The sequence below is a fragment of the Telmatherina bonti genome, assembly GCF_933228915.1.
Source record: "Telmatherina bonti genome assembly, chromosome: 4".
Taxonomy (NCBI): domain Eukaryota; kingdom Metazoa; phylum Chordata; class Actinopteri; order Atheriniformes; family Telmatherinidae; genus Telmatherina; species Telmatherina bonti.
This window is the reverse complement of record NC_136622.1, coordinates 22488007-22512467: the sequence shown is the minus strand read 5'-3', so window position 1 is coordinate 22512467 and position 24461 is coordinate 22488007. Positions and strand designations below refer to the sequence as shown.

The following is a 24461-nucleotide window of genomic DNA, read 5'->3' as shown; positions in this document are numbered from 1 at the left end:
TTCCTCATGAAGATCACTTGAGCTCCTCAGCTATCCCGACTGTATAATTTGCTTAAGTGTTCAGCAACATAGCCGTCAAGGTAGTCTTTGAACTTAGGTTTTCTGGTTTTAGAATATACTTGTTTTTTGTCATGAAATTGTGTAGTGGGTGGTTGTTATTGTGTTGTGGTAGACCTCCTGATGTATTTAATTCAACAGCAAGGTTAACTGCCTCTTCTTTTCATTCATCAGCTCATTCATTATCCGAACGGCTTAGTTTGATTAAGGTTTGTGGGGAGCTGGAGCCTATTCAAGCAGTCTTTGGGCAAGAGGCAGGGTACACTCTGGACAAGTCGCCAGTCCATCACAGGGCTAACACAAAGATTCATACTCACTTCCTAGGGACAATTTAGTAACCGAAATTGGTTTGGAATGTCAGATCCTTGATAGGGAAAACATTTTTAATTAAGGATGTCATTACAAATCACAAATTTGATTTCTTGGATTTTAACAGAAACCTGGTTAGAGAGAACATGATTCAGTTGATCTTATTGAAGCAACTCCACCAAACTTCCTGCTCTGTGAATGAAGCTTAAATAAAAAGGTGGATGAGTGGCTCTTTTGTTTAACGATTCCCTCCAATGCAAGCATATGTCGTATACAAACTTTGCTTCATTTGAATATGTGGCTTTCCAGACGAATTCCCCTTCTCGTGTGTTGTTAGTGAACATATACAGGCCTCATAAATACTGCGTAACCTTTTTCCAATGACTTTGCTGAACCGTTGTCTCTAATGTGTGTTGAATATGACTGTGTAGTTATTGTTGGTGATTTTAAGATTCACGCTGAAAACCAGGACAGCAACAGAGGGAACAAAGAACTGGGTTGTGTTTTTGATAACTTTGGTCTAACTTAGCACTTGAAAGAAAAACACATAACAGAGGTCATGATCTAGACCTAGTTATCTCTAAAGACTGACTATTTCCATGTTTGTAGTGATAATTGTTGCTCTGTCTGATCATTCCTGTGTTTTCTCTGAGAGTGCTGTTAATTATTAATGAGAATGTCTAAACAGAGGGCAGTACATCAGTGAAAATACCACTGAAATGTTCAAACAAGCTTTCCCTTTCTTGGCCTTCATTTGATGAGCTGCTGGATCATTTGAATGGTAAAATTACAAGCATGATGCTGTTGCTCCTATCAAGGTGAAAGTGATGACTGCTTAAAAAGCAGCTCCATGGAAAAATGCCACACTGGTCAGAGCTGAAAAATGAGAACGTTGGAAAGCTGAACGTAGGTGGCAGAAAAAAAAACTACAGGTTCACAATGAGATCTATAAAGAGGGTTGAAGATTTATAATCTGGAGTTCAGAAATGCAAAACAATCTTTCTTTTCTGACATCATTGCTAAAAATGCTCGAGCCTTATTTGTTACAGTTGACAGACTAATTAATCCTCCTGTGTCAGTATCTCCACAACTTCTATCCAACCAAGCCTATAATGAGTTCGCTTCCATCTTTACCAACAAAATTCAGAAAATCAGACAGTCAGTGCTTCTAGACCAGGGGCAGAACTTATATCCTCGCTGCATCCATGAAACTACATGACCACCTTTTCTCTAACCAGCTAAAAAAAACATGTATGAGATCATTTGCCATCTGAATACCACTACTGCTGTCTTCTTGCCCTGCCAACAGGGTTTTCCAAGAATGGGTCACGATGTATGACCTCAGATATTTTACAGATTGTAAATAGGTTTCTGCTTTAAGGAGTTCCCTCAGGCCCTAAAAACAGCTGTCATCAAGCCACTACTGAAAAAGAGAACTTAGACTTGTCCCAGGCTGATATCAAACCTCCCCTTTCTCAGTAAGATGATAGAAAAAGCTGTCTTTCAACAGTTACGTGACTTTCTCACACTAAATAACTGTTTTGATGTCTTACCAGTCAGATTTTTGGCCAAACCAGAACACAAGACTACTCTCGTTAAGGTCTTACATGACATCTGCTTCAGTACAGATCAGGGCAACATTTGAGTACTTGTGCTACTGGATCTCAGCGCTGCATTTGATAACGTCGACCATAACATCTTACTAGACTGGCTGAAAAGTGGGTAGGACTCAATGGCACAGCAATTAATTGGTTTGAGTCTTATTTAAAAGACAGGGACTACTTTGTGTCACAGGAACTACAACTCTGAGTGAACTAAAAATAACATGCGGTGTTCCCCAAGGCTCCATCTTGGGGCCACTGCTGTTCAACATCTACATGCTCCCATTAGCTCAAGTTATGAGAAACAACAAAATATGTGACCATAGTTATGCTGATGACAGACAAATCTACATAATGCATCAATCAAATTAAAGACTGGATGTGCCAGAACTTCCTTCAGTTAAAGCTGGGGTAGGTAATGTTGGGGGGGCTTGCATGATTTGAAAGTGGCACCCTGTCTTGGCTCTTCCCCCTCTGGTTTTGCTCTTTGCGTGATCCAAGGCTTTTTTATTTGCTTTTCCACCAACAATTTCCTCTTTCTCGGCAGTTTAGCGAGAGGCGGCAAAACTGAGCCGGGTCAAGGACATCCCTCCTGCATTTTCTTTGCCTTCCAAGTTTCTTCTTCACTTCCTTGTATTGTATTCATCCTAACATTTTTATTTGCTGGGTGTGGCTATTAGGTATGCGCTGTGGGAGGCGTAGCAGGGGATCTGGGAGAAGACGCTTATGAAATATAAGAAATGAAGAACTTCAATTTTGGTACTAATCTTTGGATTTGTCCGTTTTTACAGATTTGCAGTAAACTGAGGGGTCTAACTATATTTCTTAGTGTTCATAACAAATTGTAAAGACTACTATAAGGACAAGGAACCACTTCACCCAGAGTAAAAAAAAAGTCTCTAAGCAAGATTACCAACTATAGCTTTCAATGAAGACAACACTGAAATAATAGTCTTTGGAGCCGAAGAAGAAAGATTAAAAGTTAGCAACCAGCTTCAGACAGTGACATTAAAACTAATGACAAAGTCAGAACTCTTGGGGTAATTTTGGATTCAGACCTGAACTTCAGCCGTCACCTTAAGACAGTTGGCCTTTTATCACATAAAGAATATATTGATGATTAAAGGACTGATGACTCAACAGGATTTAGAAAAACTTGTCTTGGCATTTGTCTTTAGCAGACTAGACTACTGTAACGCTCTTCTTACAGGTCTCCCTCAAAAGTCCATCAGACAGCTGCAGTTAGTCCAGAACACTGCTGCGCAAGTCCTCACTAATACCAAAAAAAGTGGATCATGTAACCCCAGTCCTCAGATCTTTACACTAGCTTCCAGTTTGTCAAAGAACTGACTTCAAAATCCTGCTGGTAGAACTGAATGGTTTAGGACCAAAATACATTCAGGATCTTCTGGTTTGTTATGAACCAACCATATATCTTAGGTCATCGAGAACAGGTCTACTTTCTGTTCCCAGAGTAAAAACCAATGGAGAGGCAGCATTCAGTTTTTATGCTCCTCACTTGTGGAACAAACTCCTAGAAAACTGCAGGTCTACTGAAACTTGGAGCTGTTTTAAATTAAGAAAAAAAATGTTTTTACTTGCCACCTCTTATCAAAGTAACTGTTAATTCCTCACACTGTCATTTTTATTCAAAACATCTTCATTCCCTCTCTTCTTATTAAATCATTTTCGTTTACTTTTCTTGTGTATTTGCGTGTTTTTAATTCTCTCTGCACCTTGCTGTGATGCTCAGCTGTAATGTTTTTATGTAGAGCACTTTGAATTTTCTAGTACATGAAAATGTGCTATACAAATAAACTTGTCTTGTCTTGCCGGAATACCCGGAGAGGACCCACGCATACACATGGAGAACATGCAAATTCTACACAAATTCCACTGTTCAAACCTCCCCAGCCGAAGCTCAAACCAGCATACTTCTTGCTTTCAGACCACAGTGCTGCTAACCACTATGCCACCATGCAGTCTGCATATGACCACTTATATCCATTTGAAGAACAATACCTAGAAAATCAGAAATAAAGTAATATTAGGTGCACTGGGTGCACCTACCTGCAGGTGCCTCTGTCTTTTTGAGATATGATCATTTGATTTATTTTCTTGGTGTTTTTATGACTACTGTAGATACTTAATTGTGAAATGTGAAGGTGTGTAAAAAGTAAAATGTTTTTACTGTTTTAATAAACTGTTATTTGTACTACAAAAATCTGAAAAACAGACATTTACGGGACTACATGATTTTGGATATTCTAATTTCCCCTTGTCTCTTTTAAAGTATCCTTACAGTTTAAAGTTATTTACTTGCGCAACCACCAAAACTGCAGTAGAGGAAGTTCAGTTTTTTTCTGCAGCACTATGAAGCCTTCTTAATGTAATATAAAGTTATTTTAACTATGAAAACTCATCAGAAAGTAACACTGATATGTATGAAAAATGTCCAAAAAACATACCCTATTAGCAGACTTATTACATTAGTCAAGACTTTATAAAAATAACATTATTACCATGCAAATGCATCCACTTGTAGACGACCGTATCCATATCCACCTGCTCCGTCCTGGCATGTGGCTCGAAGCTGCAGAGTCGGAGGGCTTCACATCTTGCCCGTCACTTGTGCTGCACCGGAAATATTAGGTTGGGTTGGTGCTTAAAAGCTGCAAGCAAGCATGAAGATCGAGAGCTCAGAGCCAACTTTCCGTTGAGGTGTTAGCGGTTTGGTCTTCAGTGAAAACAAGTGGGAGGGCAGAGCTGCGCTTTCAGCCCTCCACGAAGAGGCGATTGCTTATGAGCGACTGCCACGCTCACAGATTCTCTAAAAATGGAAAAGATTTTGTGAGTTTGGCTAAAAACTTCATGATCATAATAAATAAATACTGCTGCTAATGTTGTCAAGCAGCTCCTTTTGAGCTAATTTAAGTACACCACCCGGTTCGCTTACCAGAACGCTTAAAATACTTCATGGACGCGTGTTGCACAATAGGCCACATCTTTTCATCACCCTGCTCTTCATCCTGCTCTTGACACGAGTTTTTCCTCTCTATTCGTGTATTTTTATTTCCAAGAAAACACAAACACAGTACAATACAGTAAAACGGTATGTGTATGTCAGTACTATACGTGGTTAACAAGTGCATATTATTATTATTATTATTATTATTATTAGTAGTAGTAGTATTGTTATTAGTGTTGTGAGATGTTCCGCACTCATGCACAGGTTATGCAGCTCAGTATGTGCAGTATGTATTAACGAGATGCGCTTAAGCGCGACCGCATGTTCATGACCGGAAGTATGCGTGTAGGGGTGTAGTTCGCGGTGAGTAAACGGAGATTGGAACAGGAAAACAACGGAGAGAGAGCGATCATTTGTTTTTATGCCAGTGCACCTCCAAAAATAAAGGAGAGCTCTTCAGTAGATGCGGCCTGTCATTCTTTTATCATATATGCCCCCCCTCCTTCCTCTTAAGAACGGAGCGAGGACCCGAGAAAGTTAGCTCCGGAGTTCTGGGACATCCACTAGCCACGTCGGCCAGTCCAAGAAGACACGAATCTTCTTTTTCCTCCGACCGCAGCTGGAAGAGAATCCAGGAACGCTTAACACTGGCGACCACGAAGGGACCACCTCGTTTTTCAGAGGAGAGGTGAGCGTCGCGACAAAAAAAAAAAAAAAAAAAAAAAAAGGCGACCGCGCGCTACGTCTATGATGATTACCGACACGAAACTAACTATTCAAACCCGTTCATGTCGCTAACCAACGTCCAGAATGAGGGGCGAAGGACTGCGGAGGTTCATGGATGTGAAACAAGGAGGAAATGTGAGCATTATAACCCGTTTCTGTGTGATGAAAGCTGCGCTAACTCACAGGCTAATGGGGAAAACCAGTTTACACCGGTATGCAGCCCAGTTCATCCGGCCCCCGGAAACCCCTTTCCCGGCGCAGACGCAAAAAGGCACGGTGGATCCCACGATCATAACCCTCCTGATCCTCTTCAGAACGTGGCATTTAGGGTGCACTATGCAAACACAAACCCATTCCTCACAGCTCACATGGGAAACTTCATACACAGTACCCCAGTTGCCCCCAACCCAGAGACAAACGTATTCCCCCTGCTGCTCCCAGGATTAACTCAGAAGAGACTGTTAAGCACGAACAAATCCTGTCAAAAGACCCCCGTCATCCATTTCCATATAAGAGCCGTGCCGCACTCCATCAGCCTCCATCAGACAGCGATGAAGACTATGACCCGCGAGAGAGAGTCCCCACCCTACGTCCTGGTCAGTATGATGGTAGTACACCATGGAGAGAGTTTCTGCACAGATTCGAGAGCTGTGCTGAAGCAAATCACTGGTCTGTTAAGACTATGGCCACCCAGCTTAAATTCTGTCTCACTGGAGCTGCAGGCGCCATTGTGCACAAAAACCGCCATTCGTCCAAGTGGGACTATCGCCGCCTGCTGGAGGAACTTGAAACTGCTTATGGTCCTGCTTCGGACCACGCAGCAGCTGTTGCAGTGGAGCTGAGGCAAAGAACACGTAAATCAGGTGAACCCCTTCATGTGTTCAGAGATGAGATTTATGGAAAAGTATCCATAGCCTATGGGGATTGAGGTTGACTTCTTGGTAGCTGACATAGCAGGCAACGACGTGCTACTAGGCCACCCTTTTCTCACCCAGGCTGAGGCCCGCCTTGATTTTGGCAAACACCGCATAATATTGTTTGGAGAAGACGTGTCCTATTTTCATCCAGAGGCTGCCCAAAAGTCACATGCTGTGAGAGTAGCCAGATCTGTGACAATAGAACCTGGTCAGGAATACTTGGTTAGGGGCGCTGTGCAGTGTAACCAAGGGGTGCAAGGAGACATGATGCTCAGCCCCACGAAGGGGTTTGTTGAAAAGCACAAAATACTTACTGCCAGAGTCCTTGTCAACGCTCGGCCTACAAATGTCCCACTGCGTCTCTTCAATCCTGGCAACCACGCGGTTACGATAAAGGGAGGCGTAATCGCAGGCCTCCTTCAGCCAGCAGAAGCTCTGCCCCTATCCACTGCACCCGAAAAGGCAAGTCCCCAACCTGACTCCCCTGCGGTCCCGGAGCACCTGAAGGAGCTTTATGTCCAGAGTTCCACTGATCTTGATGACAAAGAAAAACTTGAACTTTCTAACCTATTGTGTGCCTATGAAAGTGTCTTTTCTAGGGGGCCCGGTGACCTGGGACGGACGAGTCTGGTGCAGCATGACATCATAACCCGGCCTGGGGCACCAATAAAGCAGCTTCCTCGCCGGATGGCTGGAGAAAAGCAGCATCATGCAGACCAGCAGATCCGCGAGAGCCTCCAGAATGGCATTGCCACCCACAGCCACAGCAGTTGGGCATCACCAATTGTTATGGTGCGCAAAAAGGATGGTACTTACCGCCTTTGTGTCGACTACAGGGCACTCAATGACCGAACTATCACAGATGCGTACCCGTTACCCCGCATTCAGGACACCTTGGACACCCTCGCCACCGCCAAATGGTTCAGCACACTAGATCTCGCTTCAGGTTATTGGCAGGTCGAACTGACACCAAGAGCCCGTCGCGCAGCTGCCTTCTGCACTCGTAAGGGGCTATTCGAGTGGAATGTCATGCCGTTTGGCCTGTGCAACGTGCCAGCGACGTTTCAGCGTCTCATGGATCGTGTCCTGGCTGGCATGCAGTGGGAGACCTGTCTTGTTTATTTGGACGACATCATTGTGCTGGCCAAAGACGTGCCAGAGATGCTGGAGCGGTTGAGCCAGGTGTTTCAGAGACTTGAACAGGCAAATCTTAAGTTGAAGCCAGCCAAATGCTCTTTATTCCATCGCCAAGTTGCCTACTTAGGTCACATTGTGTCTGAGCATGGTGTGGCTACCGACCCTGGAAAGGTGCACAAAGTCCAAGCTTGGTCCCCTCCCAAATCAGTCCAAGAGGTTAGACGATTCATTGGCCTGGCTTCTTATTACCGCATATTCGTTAAGAACTTTGCCTCCATTGCTGAACCATTACACCACCTAACAAGGAAAAACGTACGTTTCCAGTGGCGTGCTGAACAGCAGGCTGCTTTTGACCAGCTCAAGTACTGCCTCACAACAGCCCCTGTCTTAGGTTATCCACTGGATCAGGGTGAAATGCTCCTTGACACTAATGCCAGCGACACAGGAATTGGCGCCGTCCTCTCACAGATGCAGAACGAGTTGAACGAGTGCTAGCATACGGAAGCCGCAAACTGACTAAGACTGAACAGAACTACTGTGCTACGAGACGAGAGCTACTAGCTATCGTTGATTTCACTGCACACTTTCGTCAGTATCTGCTCGGTCGGCCTTACAAGGTGCGTACTGACCACAGCAGCTTGCGCTGGCTGACCAGGATGAAGGAGCCGGAAGGTCAGTTAGCTCGGTGGCTTGAAAAGCTGGCTGAATACGAGTTTGAAATCATCCATCGTCCAGGTCGGTTGCACACTAATGCTGACAGTCTCTCCCGCACGCCATGCCGTATGTCCTGTCCGTGTAACCTGCAGGCCCCTCTCTCCCAGCCGGTAACCACAAGTCACCAGGCAGTTCAGTGTGATTTGGGGTCTGACACTAGTCATCTGAGCACGGTTGGGATGGAAACATCTACGTCAACTACATCTGCGAGTCTGGTGGGGGTAAGCCCAAACGTCCTTACCAATTCAGATCATTTTAAGCTCACAGAGACTATGTGGCAAATACAAACGAAACCACCCTGTTTCCGGGTTGGACTATGGAGGAGCTATGCCAGGCACAGGCTACAGACTCGGACACTGCCCCAATCAAAGCTTGGCTGGAGGCTAGCAGGCCAGGCGGGGTGGGATTATTGCTAATGGGATTATTGCTAATTACCAATCCATGGTGGGGGTAGTGTTGTGAGATGTTCCGCACTCATGCACAGGTTATGCAGCTCAGTATGTGCAGTATGTATTAACGAGATGCGCTTAAGCGCGACCACATGTTCATGACCGGAAGTATGCGTGTAGGGGTGTAGTTCGTGGTGAGTAAACGGAGATCGGAACAGGAAAACAACGGAGAGAGCGATCATTTGTTTTTATGCCAGTGCACCTCCAAAAATAAAGGAGAGCTCTTCAGTAGATGCGGCCTGTCATTCTTTTATCATATATGCCCCCCCTCCTTCCTCTTAAGAACGGAGCGAGGACCCGAGAAAGTTAGCTCCGGAGTTCTGGGACATCCACTAGCCACGTCGGCCAGTCCAAGAAGACACGAATCTTCTTTTTCCTCCGACCGCAGCTGGAAGAGAATCCGGGAACGCTTAACATTATTATTATTATCAAGCATGATTTAAAATTTACTTTAAAAAAAGAAGGTAGATAGACAGAAAGATATAAATAAAAATCCACCTCCCAAACATCACACTTGCATTTAAAAAAAGGTTTCGGTCTCTTTTTTTCATCTTCATTGCTGAATAGAAATCTGAATTAGTGCGAAGTTGCTCTTAAACGATGGTGATCATATCAGAATAATTGCATATATATATCGTTGTGGAAATGTTATGTTCTGACTCAGATTTTCATATATTTCATATATGGGCTTTCTGAAAAGGTCATGATGAACTTAAGAACTTAAGCTTAGTTACACAGAGTCTGCTTATTCCACTTTACAGACATAGCAATGAGGCCCTGGGATGTTTGTATTCAATAATCTGAGATCTGATTAAATAGAACACTCTCTTCCTTTGAAGAGTTTTACAGCTTAAGAGTTAGATATGGTGCCATTAGGGAGAATATAACTTAGGGGTCAGTCTGACCTAACTTTTCAAGCAACAACACTGTTCTTGTTTAGAATAACAGATTCAGGGCAGACAATTGATGCCCTAATGCGAGGGTAAAAGGATGGTTCAGTCCGGAACTCAGTTATAGCATTCCCGACTTCCTCCCTGTCAGACCTCTAGACTGTCTTTCAAAATTGCAATATGTATATTCTGTTCTTGTTTTTTGTTCAATAAACTTGGTAATCTTTTTCACTTCAGAACCAGACTCCTCGTCATTGACAAACTTTTTTCCACAAGTGCTAATAAGTATTCAACCACTGGATGTTTTACCCTTTTATTGCTAAGTCAATCATGTGCAACATAGTTTGGTTTTTTCATTCATTCATTCATTTTCTGAACCGCTTATTCCAATTCAGGGTCGCGGGGAAGCTGGAGCCTATCCCAGCTGGCTTTGGGCGACAGGCAGGGTACACCCTGGACAGCTCGCCAGTCCATCGCAGGGCCACACAGAGACAAACAACCACCCACGCTCACACTCATTCCTATGGGCAATTTAGAGTAACCAATTAACCTAACATGCATCTCTTTGGATGGTGGGAGGAAGCCGGAGTACCCGGAGAGAACCCACACATACACGGGGAGAACGTGCAAACTCCACACAGAAAGGCCACTAACCAAATCCCTCCCCAGCCAAGGATTGAACCAGTGACCTTCTTGCTGTGAGGCCACAGTGATAACCACTGTTCCACCGTGCAGCCTAGTTTGGTTTTTTGTGCTAAAAAAAAAAAAAAAAGTTTGGTTTTTTGTGACCAAAAAAAAAAGAAAAAATAAAACAAAAGACAACATTTTTAATTCAACATAAAGTTTATTATTGCACAAGTATTCCTCCCCTTGAAGTGACTTACCTAATTCAACAAAGATTCAGTCCCAGGAGTTGATCCCAGTAGTCTCACAATGAGTGGAATGGAGATCACTTGAATGGACTTGGTCTTAAATGATCGTAATATACAGACCTGTATTTGGAAGTATCATCTGCTGTCTACTTGCCACAGCAAGGTGGATGTTCTGGAGTGACCAAGTCAAAGCCCAGATCTCAAACTGATAGAGAACTTGTTGCTGGACTTGAAAAGGGTGTTAACACCCTATCCCCATGTAACCTTACAGATATTGAATAGTTTTGCATGGAAGAATGGATCTCCAGTAAATCGATTGCACTCAGAAAGGAAAAATCTATAACCCAAGGAACAGACCCCAGGTGGTCAAGGTGAAAACAGTACATACATAAATAAATGGACATTATATGCATTTTATATATTTAGAATAAAGGTTCACAAATCATAAGCTGAACTTTGTCTTAACAAATATTCCTGTACTGAAGAAGAATTCAGTCCAGGTAAGAACATTCCCTTGTCTTGCAGTTTTTCAGCAGGACAAGGTTCCCAAAAAGTAGTGTGGTCGCTCTTTTTTCCAAAGAAGGTAACTTCAGCAACGTCAGGATGGATCTCTAAACATTTCTTATCCATCTCAACACCAGTGTTAAATAAAATCAGGTTATTGGTCAATTTACAACCTTTTCTAAATGATGCTCTGCATGGTTGCACATTCGCAATTCTCCTTCGCCCCAATGTGCAAAGATGCATGTGCATATGCAAATAAGCAGATTCCAGCCAGCAGACAAGCAAGAAGCATGTGTCTGAAAATGGCATAATCAACAGGCGATAACCCGGTTTCACAAATATACCCAACATCCTGCCAATAAAACTGACTTGTTGTAGTTTGGTCATAGTTTTAACACAACTATTCACCAGTATGTCTACTCTCAGTCTGTGGTAGCCCAGATTTAAACTACAGCTGAATCTCTCAAACAAATGAACTCCAAGGTCCTGCTCAACTTATGCTTGGTTATTAATATGTTTACTTGAAAGCAAAGCTGTGTTCCTCTCACATCATTGGTTTATGAACTTAACATGATGATAGTCCACTACTATCACACTGCACATTATTGTCATGATTGGTGGGCTTGAAGGTGTGAATACAAATGCAGAAAAGGAGGCAGGAATGCAAAATCAAGATGTTTTAATAAACTAAACAGAAAACTGGAAGTCTAAACTCTGGCAGGGAGAATAACAAACACATGTAGCACACACAATGAACCAAGCAAAAGAACTGAAACCAATGACTTTAAATACAGACAGAAACAGAACAAGACACAGGTGTAATGACTTAATTAACTGAGTCCAGGTGAACCTGGTGAACGGGAAAGGAAAACAGGAAACAAAACACAATGGAACTAAACAAGGAAAACAACTAAATAAAACAGGAAACCAAAACAATTAATTTATTTCCACCCGCCTGGGATTGTGTTCTGCTGTAGCTGTCCATGAGATTGAGGCCACTTTACTTCTATCAAGGTGGATCAGAATACACAGGTAGCAGATAACACACCGGCTACCTCATAGCCCGCAACTCGGCTTTTTTTTGTCATACCACCACCTTGGAATTCCTTGATTATAAAATTTCCCACCTTTGATGGAAACTTGCTTGATGTTTTGGTCTTGGTGATCAAAAAGTGCTTTGTTGCCTATTTATCTTCATTAGTCCAATGACCAGGGAAATTATTTAAAAGATGTATTGGAATTGCAAACAACAAACTAAATCTTTAGCTTTGGAGAGCTAGCTTCGTCCACACAACTTATTTGGCTGGATGGTAAGTACAACAAAATGTATGCAAGTGAAAGCTCTCCAATAAAAATTTAATTAAAAACTTGATAAATAAAACCTATTAAGCCTACATGGGCTCCTTATGAGGAATAAATGGCTTGAAAACAGCTTGGAGCTTGTTCTAGACGCAACAGCCAAGCAGACCTTTATTCTCGTAGGGCTCTGAGAAGTATTGTGTGATTGGTTAAACCAAGAGTGCCCAAAGTTGGTCCTTGAAGGCTGCAGACCTGCAGGTTTTTTATGTATTCCTGTTCCAACACACCTGGCTTCCTTTAAATGGATCCAACAGCCAATGAAGTTCTGCACAATGACTGATTAGTTTGAGTCAGGTGTGTTGGAACAGGGATACATGGAAAACCTGCAGGATTGTGGCCCTCGAAGACCGGAGCTCGGCACCCCTGAACCACATTTGAGGTGGGTGTGGTTGGCGTGGAAAAGCTTGAAGTGAAAAATTGTCACTTCTGTATTTTTGCTGATGTGAGGTTAATTGGATACCTTTAATTCATAACAGATCGAGGTGGTGAGAAAGTACAAAAATGTATACATGTAGCATTTAAAGACACACACCACCATGTGCACAGTCATGCCCTTTGAAATTTCTTGTTGAATATAAAATAACCAGGCCAATTGTTTATTGCACATAAAAGGAGTAATCATATCGCAGATGATGCTTCTCCTGAAATATGAAGTGAATGGACATAAAGTAACTTTTTATTATTCTTGTGCCCTCAAAAACAAGAACAAAGTTCTCACAAGCTTTACAAGTTCAATAGACAATGCTATGTGACATTAGTTGACACTGGTTAGCTTAAAACTTTATCAGTCAGTATTTGTTATTAGAAGGTGAACCATTTGTGCCACCACGGCTACCAAATTTTGGAGGGGGAAAAAAAAAACCCATTTAAAACACTTGATGTTAGCTTGAAAAAGACTTTATTCAGGAAGTTGAAGTCTACCATTCAACTCACAGGTTAAAGTTTAATGTGAAAGAAAAATATAGCTCTCTTAGTCCGGAGTAAGCTTAGGTCTCAGCAATTTTCTCTGTGAACTTCAGTATGTGTTCAGAAAAGGCAGAACTGCTCATTTTCCTCCATGCATGTTCACTGTCCACTGGGAAAAGTAAGCACTTCTGTTATACTTCACTCTTAACAGCTGTTTTATGCATTAAAATCACATTAAACTCTTTTCATGAACAGACTACTGTTAAAAAACTCAACACCTTCAAACTTATCAACATTTGTACAATACAATGTAGTTGGCCTCTATGCTGACACAGTTACACAAGCTTGATAAAACTAAAAAAAAGGAAAAGCTTGCTCTCATCAGACTGGTTCCTATTTGTAAACTTTTTTCTTTTTTAACCATCATTACATTTACAGGTCCTATTTAAATAGGGTACATATTCTTTACCTTAAAAGGTTATGCTGAAAAACTGGTTTACGATCTAATCTTTGAGGAAAACAGAAAGATAAGTATCATACCTCTGCATTAGCATTTTAACCATAGCCTGCAGTGTTCAGTGTGCATTCCAGTTTTAGTCAAAAGAGGAAATGCATCCTGTAGAAGGAAAGTCACATTTTGATGTTTTGACTTGAGGAATTAACATGCCTGGGATAACTCTGTTTCCAGGGTTAACTTACCCTGCTATTCACAACCATGATAAGTGGAATTATGGAGTTATTTATCAACTCTGTGATTGAACCCAGGGATTTCCAGTTTGATCAGTGTGTGGTCACTTTAAGGAGGTTGTGTTTTGCAGCATCTGACCATTTTCCAAGAGAACTGACTGGTCAAGAGTTAGTGTGTCTATACTTGAAGTCTTAGCCAAAACATAACCTGCTTCAGGGCAGGTTAGCTATTTGTTTTAAGTTACCATGGTGATTTATACCAGAAAAAAGTGAGCCAGCATCATAGAAATTTGTCTGGAAAACACTCTTTGCTTTTCACACCACAATGTAAATTACAGTCCAAGGTGGAATAAAAAAACTACTTTTACAAGTGTGGTGGAAAATTTCATTTCTAGCTTTAGGTATTCATATATTTTATTTATTTTTTTTTTTAGCACATATTCATTTCTGATGGTTGTTATGTAGGTCTGAAGAGGTCATGCTGAACTTAAGAACGTAAGCTTCGCTACACAGTATCTGCTTATTTACACTTACAGACATAGATGATATGTAGAGGCCCTGAGATGTCTGTATTCAGACATCTGGGAATTTCCAGTTTGTACTGGTTCAATTGAGCGTCCCATGTTTAATCATGCTGTTGCCATAAACAGAAGTTTGATTTATAAAGCACTTTTCATCCAAATACAGCTTAATTTGAATATATTTATAAAGTTTTTGCACATTTAAGTATGAAACATCAGAGATCAATAACACACATCTGACCGCTCTCTTTCGCACACATTGTCACACTCACATCTTTCACAGCAACCATAAACACCCCCTACCCCCCTCTTTGCAAAAGCATTAGCTCTAACCTCTAGTTTAGAGCTTCTGTCTCTTTAACTGAAACAGCAATAAAGAAACATACTGAGATAAAACATCTGTGGACAAATTTTAGCTTGAAGCTGAGGTGAGGAAGCAATATTTTGAGAATCCAACCACACCAAGAGCAAAAGGTACATCTTGAGCTGCTTTTTGAAAAAATATCAACAGTCTCTGCAACCCCGAGTTCCTCTTGCAGGCTGTTCCACAGATGGGGACCATTAAGACTGGAAAGAGGTCTCACTGCAACTTTCAGTTCTAACTTTAGGAACAACTAAACAACATTGCAGGGCTGGAGTGGAACCAGTTTCCAGCACTGGAGCTTCCTATTTAAGATCAACCCACCTCCTCATGATGTCAATAAATAAAACACATGTTCACCACTTACAATCCCGCATTTTGCATTTTAAAAATAAAGACTTTAAAAGTTTAATCCCAGGTATTAATGCGCCAGATTACAAAAATATTGATTAAAGAAGCTTAATTTCCATGTTTTCATACCTTGATCTCTGAAAGGTACATGACTTGCAGTAGGTGCAAAAGCTAAACACTAAGCAGTAGAGAGATTATTATCACTCACATATTTCAAGAGACTCAAACTTATCTTAAAATGGAGGCAACTTATGTTTCCCACAAACCACTCCTGTTTTCATGTTATCTTCCATCTTATCATTTTTTTCTGTTATTTTTTTTCTTTAAAACTTTGCATGCCTGTTTTATTCTTAGTACTTAATAGTTTAATAACACATGGTCTAAGTTATGATCTCAACTGCAGGTAATCTAACCAGATTGAATACAGGCCTGTGGAACTGAAGTGGGCCGTATTATGCCAAGCTGAATGTATGCAGTGCTGTTACATTTTCTTATTTCATTACTTATTTCATAATCATATTTAGGCTATTACATGAATGAACAAAACAGGAAATGTCAGTTTCAAGATGGCAAGGAATTTCTATTTAAAACATCAGCTCAAAAGCTTAATACAGCAGACAGACCTGAGTCACTTCCCAAATCCAGTGAAGGACTGTATACCTGAGTGCAGTGCCACAGGACGCGGAGTAACAATTGGCTCCATCATGCAGCACCTGCCTCTCGACCTCTTTATGCTGCCTTAACATAACCTCATCACCTCTGCTTCTGTCTTGTAATTAATTCTCAGAAGTTTAAGGAGGTTTGTGGCTTTCACACACACATCAACCTGCACACGTTTGCTGTTTGTGGAGCTGATATATCCCCATCATCACTGTGTGTCATACTGATCACCCAGCAGTGAGGAAATCGTAGGCTGCTGCAACATGATGCTGCTGCGATGCGACTGCTGTAATGCCATGTCATGCCTAGTTGTGCACATCTATGGCAGGTGGAAGAAGTAGGTGACTTCTTTCCCATGCTTCAGTTATATAATTTTAGTATGAACGGAATATTCCAGTATTGATCCACACACCACTACTAATAACTCTTCTCATTTAACTACTTAGATAAAGTATTTATATGAGAAGGGTAATATTATGGCTCTGTTCTTACTCAGGCTGTCCACTCCCCCTTTACTTCATCTGTTATTTTTAATCTTTCTATCCATTTCCCTGAAAAGGCCTTTCTTTTGGCAGCCTGCAATTGTAAACACAAATTTGTTCTTTATCTATCTTGCCTGGTTGAAGTCCAACCAGCCTTACCAATGTAAATAGTAAAAGCTTGCACAAAATTACAAAGCTGTCTCTTTTAAGAGGATTCTGCATTTATTTAAATATTGTTTGCTAAAACAATAAAAACAATAAAACAATAAAAAGTGAATGAATGAATGATTGAAATCTTTATTTTATTGAATCAGCACCCCAGCACAAGGAAATTTTCTTCGAGTACTGCCCGTCCAAGAGTAGACAAACAACATACACATAAACACAGACAGGATGGGGCTACAGCAGCAACGTGCAAAATGCACCTTTGTCACAGATGAGAGAAAGCGTTATATGAGGAAAGGATGGATGAGTGGGAAGAAGGAGGCATTTTTACACTGCAACTGAAAGGAAACAGTGCAAAAAAAAAAAAAAAGGCAGTACAAAAAAGCACACATTCAGACAATCTCAACATAAAATGGGAGGGGGGAAGTGTGGTCTCCCAACACAACCAGGTGTGGTAGCAGCCGACTGGAGGATCCAATCCAACTGCCCAGGAGTGTAGTGTAGGGATGACCAAGGTAGTGAAACCATAGACTGTATATAGAAAAAGTGAAACATGGGCGAGTGTGTCAGTGATGGTGTGCCTGAGTGTGCTTGTGCATGTGTGTTCAGTAAGTGAGTGAGCCTCTAGTCTCTGCTGCCTCATGATGGAATGATACAATCTTCTGTGAGGTCCACAAGTACGTGATGGGAGGGGTTGAATGTGGGTTCAGAGCATTTGACTAAAATTCCAGTAAAACTTGACTAACCTGCCTTTTGAGGCCAGAGATGGGAGTCAGATTAAGATAACAGGTATTTGTTTTGGCGTCAGGCTGGAATGTTTTTATCTGCCTTAAATCTCTGAATGGTCTCAATGGCGATTTCAAAACAGCCAAGTCAGGTGTCAGTTTCTACCAAGCCGCTCCAAGTTGTGTGTGCTCCACCTAGAGCTCGGGAACTGCAACCGACTTGCCATTTTGGGCAATAATGGCATCCAGTTTTTGATTCTGCTCATGCAACACTAGGGTCTGAGTGTTCAGACCACAGCAAACAATCAAATCAAATCGAATCAAATCAAATCGAATCAAATCAAATCAAATCAAATCAAACTTCATTTAGAAAAGCATTTTTCATACAATAAAATGTAACTCAGTGCTTTAAACATTTTAAAAGCACTACAAAGAATAACACGTCAGACCAGCCATTCCCACACACTCAAACGTACACACACACACACACACACACACACACGCGCACACACACACACACACACACACACACACACACACACACACACACACACACAAAACACCCATTTTCACAAAAGTCTGGCAGCTTGTCAGTGGCTGCCAACAGGTTCTGAATTTTGCGATAGACCAGAAAACTGCCCACACCAAACAGCAGAAACCCACTTATCATGAATCCACTTATGAAGACATCTTCCACATCCTTGACACAAAGAATCAACAGCCATATGACTTTTCACTTGCCCCAGGGGTCCATCATGTACCTAGCCACAAACACTCCATCAGCACACGCAGACTGCCCTCTGACTGTTCTGCAGTGCTGACCATTATCTGATATAGTATCTAATAAATGTCTGCATATATTACAAAGTGATCAACTTGTATATAACTTGTCATGTTGTTGTAATCTATTTTTTTCTGTAGACAGAACTAAGTCATATGCACAGTTTACATGTATTTTAAAGCATAGAATAAATAATGAGAAATAATTTTAATTCTCTCAGACGAGGCTAAATGTTCTAAACATTCAGCTTCAAGGCCCCTGATGCCTTGTGGGGCCTAATGCAGGTCCATATAGCAATAAACAGTGCTGGGTGATCATATCGGACAATTTTGCAAAACACAAAACACACTGATGACACAATGGAGTATGTTTAGTCAAAGCCATCTTTAACTGTGCTGCAACACAGAACAGTAGCAACATGATTTCTTTAGCGTGAAGTTGTAGACAACTACCTTAATCAATGTCAAAGCACTAGAAACTTTAATAAATATTCTACTAATCCTACTGATTACAACTGTGAGCTAGTTGGCATTAGCATCTTAACAAACATAGTTGTTTTTTTCTGTTATTTCTGAAAAAAAATGTATCAGAATGAAGCCGTCTACACTGTTTGATCCATAATTGGCATTTGTCCAATAGTGTTTTAGGTTGGGAAAGCCATAAAATACATTCTACAACCAAAACCCAAATATACATGTACTGCTATGGCACTTTTCTGCAGGAAGAGAATATTTGGCAGACCCTTCTGTCTTGGGTTTCATTGCTAGCGTATGGTCAGTGGCAGATCTGAGACAGGGCATAGCAAAGTGTCAATAGAAAAAGAGAGTTTAGTTCATGTCACATGATGGAAACTTTGACGAATGACAGTAAAATTGTGCATTCCATGGGTCAAAATGATACCACTTAATTTATTTGTGATTCAAACCATATCACATTGTCAATCCGCTCTTTGTCACATCTGTAGTCTGACATGAATAAAGTGTAATGAAAACCGTTGAGCAACCCTCCTTATTTTCAGACTATTCGATGAATAAAAATCCCTACAAAGTATTTCATTTGGGATCAAAATGACAACATATTGTGGTATGGAGCTGGAGTATCAGCCACCCTGCATGCCAACACAGCACAGAGGAGCTTGTTCAGGAGATGGCTGCTTTCTCTGAGCTACTCCACAGACAAAGTCAGGAAATCCATCATACTAAAGGTCATCATACTGTTTAACAGCACATTTGGGGAGGGTGGTGGAGGTAGTACTGCCAACCACCATGTCACCTTGACATCTATCTATCTATCTATCTATCTATCTATCTATCTATCTATCTATCTATCTATCTATCTATCTATCTATCTATCTATCTATCTATCTATCTATCTTCTTGCTATTTGTCATTTGAAGGTATTATAGTGACCCCTAGTGGCCAAATTTAATAGAGCCAAGTCTTTAACTTACGTTTTTTTCCGTTCGCTTTCCTTATTTACATGCATAAATGGCTTATTTGTCTAATAATTTAAATATATAATAAATATCTCAAACAACAAGTTAGTTGTCGTTGCCTCATTTTCTAAACGCTAAAAGATACTTCCGTATACGTCACTATTAGGCAACCAATGGGAGCCGTAATATCTTGAGCTTAGCCCGTGCTTCTGAAGAATGTGAAGCTTGTGGGTGAATTGGCTTTTCTCTTTATAATCGTCTTAAATGGCGACGCAAAATAGGAAGAACTTCAATCAAGAACCATACATCGGATGAATGTGACCGGCAAGTGAGCATATACATGCTCGACAGATGTAACAGCTCGTAACGATTTCGGAAAATACTTACAAGCTTAGGAGGTGGCAAGCATTACGTTTTTCACAAATGACTGCAACCACAACAAAGGTAATAAACAAACACACGCTGGTGTAGGTTTGAAACCTATTGACCCACTGTTTGGACAACTGGAGCTGCAGCTACCTCTGAATATAACAGTAGACAGAGAGCTTCTCCTGCTGGCTTCAGGTTGCTGCTCAGGTTGCAGTTTCTGCCATGTGTTTTAGCTGAAAAGGATAAAAATGTTTTTATTAGAATAACCGCATTTCCCACAGTTTTACTAAATACAAACGTACTGACAGGGACATAGTATGAAAGGGAGTCAACCTTTGGTCAGAACTTATTTTATAATGTTAATATTGCAGCCTACGCATCGCTCTTGTGTTTGTTTGTACCTTCAGAGTAGAGAAGTGATTCAAAAGAAAGATTTCAGGCAGGGGCTTGCTGACGCATTCATGTACAGTCAATGTAGCTTTACCACCTGTCATGGACAAAAGTTATAACCTTTCACGTTAGTATAATTTTCAATTAGCCAATATTTTAGCTAAGTTAAATTTCAGAAAATGTCAGCAGTTAACATAATTCACTGTCAGATCTGGACGCTTTCATTTCAAGGTTAGTGTGGCAGATGATCATGAGTCCATTCATTTTCCAAACCGATTTAATGTAACGAAAAGCAAACAAACAAACAAAATAGAGAGTAATTTTGCTCAAAAAGTTAAATCCAGGGATAATATTTGAGATTATTGTGATGAAATGCATCACTGTGCTTGAAACTATGATTTGATTCTGTCATTTTTATAAGGCACACATATAGGCAGATTGTTTTTTTTACAGACCTACTATAGGATTTTCAAAATTGTTCTAAAATTTAAGGTAGGTTCTCTGTTAATATATATATGTATAAATTTAATATTCAGAAATAGTCATGAGTGTATTCACATAATTTGAGGTTAACCTGACTGTTTAACAAACTGAAGTTTGTTGTGGCTCAATGCAGACATGCTGAGTGGGACGTCACAGTGCTCAAAAGTTTATCATCATGAAGGGCCCCAGCTCCAGATGGACCTTTTCAGTGGGCTTCTTGATGGGGGCCTGCAGCATGTATTTCTTCCTACACCAGGTGTGGTTTGAGCAAAGCTACCCTGTGCTGTCAGAGGCTCAAGAAAAAGCCACAGCTGTGGAAGAGAGACCAACCAACTGGAGGAAGGAGGGAGCAGCACTTATCAACCTGCTCCACCCTCACCATGCAGGTGCTATATGCTTTTTCACATGTTCTCTTCACAGACAAATTCATGCCTGGAAATAATGGAGGTGTCAGAAAAAAAACTGGCATTTTGAGGTCAATCCAGCAGACAGAGATTGAGTTTGAGTCACACTGTCAAAAAAGAGAGTGATAGATATATTCTAATAATAAATGACCAGAATGCTGTAAAACAGGTTCATAATCATTTTCTATCACAAGTATGTGGTATAGAAGGTAATATTGTTATGTGTTGTTCTGTCTCCCTCTAGATGAAGATGGCAGGGTGGCAGATATGTTATACCAGAAGGTGCGTGTTCTCTGTTGGGTTATGACAGGGCCATATAACTTGGAGAGCAGAGCCCGCCATGTACGGGCCACCTGGAGTCGGCACTGTAACATTGTGGTGTTTATGAGCTCTGTGGAGGACCCAGACTTTCCCACCGTGGGTTTGGGCACTAAGGAGGGCCGTGACCAGCTCTATTGGAAGACCATCCGAGCCTTCCACTATGTCTACCAACACCATGCGAATGAAGCAGACTGGTTCTTAAAAGCAGATGATGACACTTATGTGGTGGTGGACAACCTGCGCTGGATTCTGTCCAACCACACCCCTAATGAACCCATCTACTTTGGGAAACGCTTTAAGCCTTACACCAAACAAGGCTATATGAGTGGAGGTGCAGGCTATGTGCTCAGCAAGGAAGCCCTCAAGAGATTTGTGGAAGGTTTTCGAAACAAGGTTTGCACACACACCACCCCTGTCGAAGACCTAGCATTGGGCCAGTGTTTGGAGAAGATGGGTGTTCTAGCTGGAGACTCCAGAGATACTCTGCACCGAGAAACTTTCCACCCATTTGTGCCAGAGCACCATCTAACCAGCAAATTCTCCAAGAGCTTCTGGTACTGGAGCTACTGTTACTATCCCATTGTTGAGGCAAGTCCCATCTAATTTCTATATATTAACTGGTTGCAAACATCAGTGGCATGCAGTAAAACCTCTACAGTAATACCAATCAGCATGAAAGCTAATTACGGATAGTTCCTATTAGACTGACACACTGAGTGGATTATGCTCATTAGGAAAGGTCAGGCCAGGTTAAGAAGCTATCCGGATGAGAGACTGAACCTCAAGTTAAAAATACCTTGAAGTCAGTTATGAACCTCCATCCTTTCAATGAGAGTTTTTTTTCATTTTGAAAAACACATGACCTTATTTTCTGATTGCAAATGAGAATTTTCCTATTTACAGCTTGTTTAAATGGTCTACATTTACACATCATAAGTCTAATGGCTAAATATGTCAACAGATTGTATACCTGAGCCCTGTTTAAAGTAAGAAATATGGGATAAAAGAGTTCATATTAAAGTAGATAATTGCAGCACAGTCAATGTCCTTTTAGCAAAAGGAAAAAAATAGTCAGTTTGTCTCTTATGATGCATCTGACGTCTTGTTAAAATGAGACCAGTAATGGTCCTGTCATCGTTACTGATCCTGTCTCAGGCTGGCAGCATATGGAGCTGCTTTGTGCTTGAGAGGCGACAAAAAAAACCAATTTACTTCTAGCATTGAAATAATTGAGTTTTTAATCAGGTTGTAGAATGGACACATTAGAACTTCAACATGAGACAAATTTTAGAGATATTTCAGATTTACTCTGGTATTTTCTTTGTAGTTTAATCTTTTATGTCTAATTGATGAAGCCTTGTTAGCCATAGACCTCAGTTACCACCCACAAACCGTTAATAACATCTTAAATGAGCAACACTGATGTTCTGGAGAGTGTATCATTGCTTAATGAGAATAAAACTATTGTACTTTATGCCTTACAATTCCACATCTAACCAGCTGCCTTGGCCACATGGTTATGACAAGCTTATGAAGTTGTTCCTTGCAGTTCAGTGATGTTCCTGAAACATATGCAACCAGCAAACAAAAACACTGTCAGATCTGATTTTTCATTGTGTTTATAAAACATGTCAACTTTTCTATATCTTCTGATCAAATTTTAATGATGTGGCTGAAAACATGAGAAGGATTGCATGTCATGCTTTTCATACAAGATGACATTTAGATTTGGATGACCAGTTAATCAGTCACGCTACAGCAAACTATTTATCTGTTGTCCATGAAACTTGTTTCACATTTGCACAAAAATCTTTCTACTGTTTTATTGCTCTCTTTCCCTGAAGTCTCACTGAACAGCTACTGATGAACATGTACTATTTTTACAACTTATATATACCAGGTAAATCGATTCTCCCATTTTGGAATATGAATCAATGTCTATTTGTGCAATAATGTGTGTTGAAACTGATTTAAAGAAAATAGAAGAGCATGACAGGTTTGCTTTTCTATATTATTTTCCATGTGTGTGATCTGTGTGGTATTCCTCTGTAGGGTCCTCAGTGCTGCTCAGATTTGGCAGTTTCGTTCCATTATGTAGAAGCAGAGCTGATGTACACGCTGGAGTACTACACCTACCACCTGAGACCTTACGGATACCTGCCACGATATCGGCCCCCCATGCACTACCGCCTGACCCTCCACCCATTCTCACCGACAGCTGTGACAGTGGCGCTCAGAGCAGCTCAGGAGGCGACCGACGGGAGGAGAAACAAAACCTCTGCTTTCTATATAAATGGAAACCAAACCAAGGAGGAGACACACCCAGAAAACGAGGTGGAAGATGAGCTGAGCCCAAGCCTCACTGAGAACACAACTGCAGTCACACACAATCACCATCTGTGATTCAAGCTGTTAGTCAGCGAGGACTGAAGGTGCTGTAACCGCAGTGTCTGATGTACATCAGAACTGACACTGGAAACACTGATGGCTGCTTTCACCCTGTGACAGGTTGATATGAGCTGTGGTAGGAAGAGTGACTGTTAAGTCTGTTATCCTCGGCAGTGTTATGGCTAGCTGATTATTTCTTCTGACAAAGCTCACTAAAACAGAAGATTCCACAGTAAGTTCTCCTAGTTGGAGTAAAGGACTGAGTACAGTTTTACTATGGCTGAGTGGCAGCTACATGACACCTGCCTGTTTGCCTACATCTGGCCTTTTCTTTTTCTGATTTTTGACACAGTCAGTATGCTTTTCACTCATTAAGTTGTATTCTTTTTTCTTAATAAACTGGAGAACAGCTCGGTGTGTCAGTACTGTGAAAAATTCATCCTTTTTATAGTGTTTTTGGTCTGTTTCATCTTAAATATCCTACTGTTGCTCATACAGATTGATATATTTGTCACATTTTGGTTTCTTG

The 24461-nt window shown here is 41.1% G+C and overlaps 1 protein-coding gene across 1 annotated transcript; it reads left to right on the top strand.

Annotated features, from left to right (window-relative positions):
* The first annotated feature begins 19894 nt into the window (after positions 1–19894).
* Positions 19895–24278, top strand: c1galt1la (core 1 synthase, glycoprotein-N-acetylgalactosamine 3-beta-galactosyltransferase 1, like a). Its single transcript, XM_079239189.1, has 4 exons — positions 19895–20021; positions 20953–21205; positions 21468–22132; positions 23597–24278. Exons 2-4 carry the CDS (start codon positions 20995–20997, stop codon positions 23945–23947), a joined length of 1227 nt encoding a protein of 408 aa, XP_079095315.1. The 5' UTR covers positions 19895–20021; positions 20953–20994; the 3' UTR covers positions 23948–24278.
* The last annotated feature ends 183 nt before the right edge of the window (positions 24279–24461 follow it).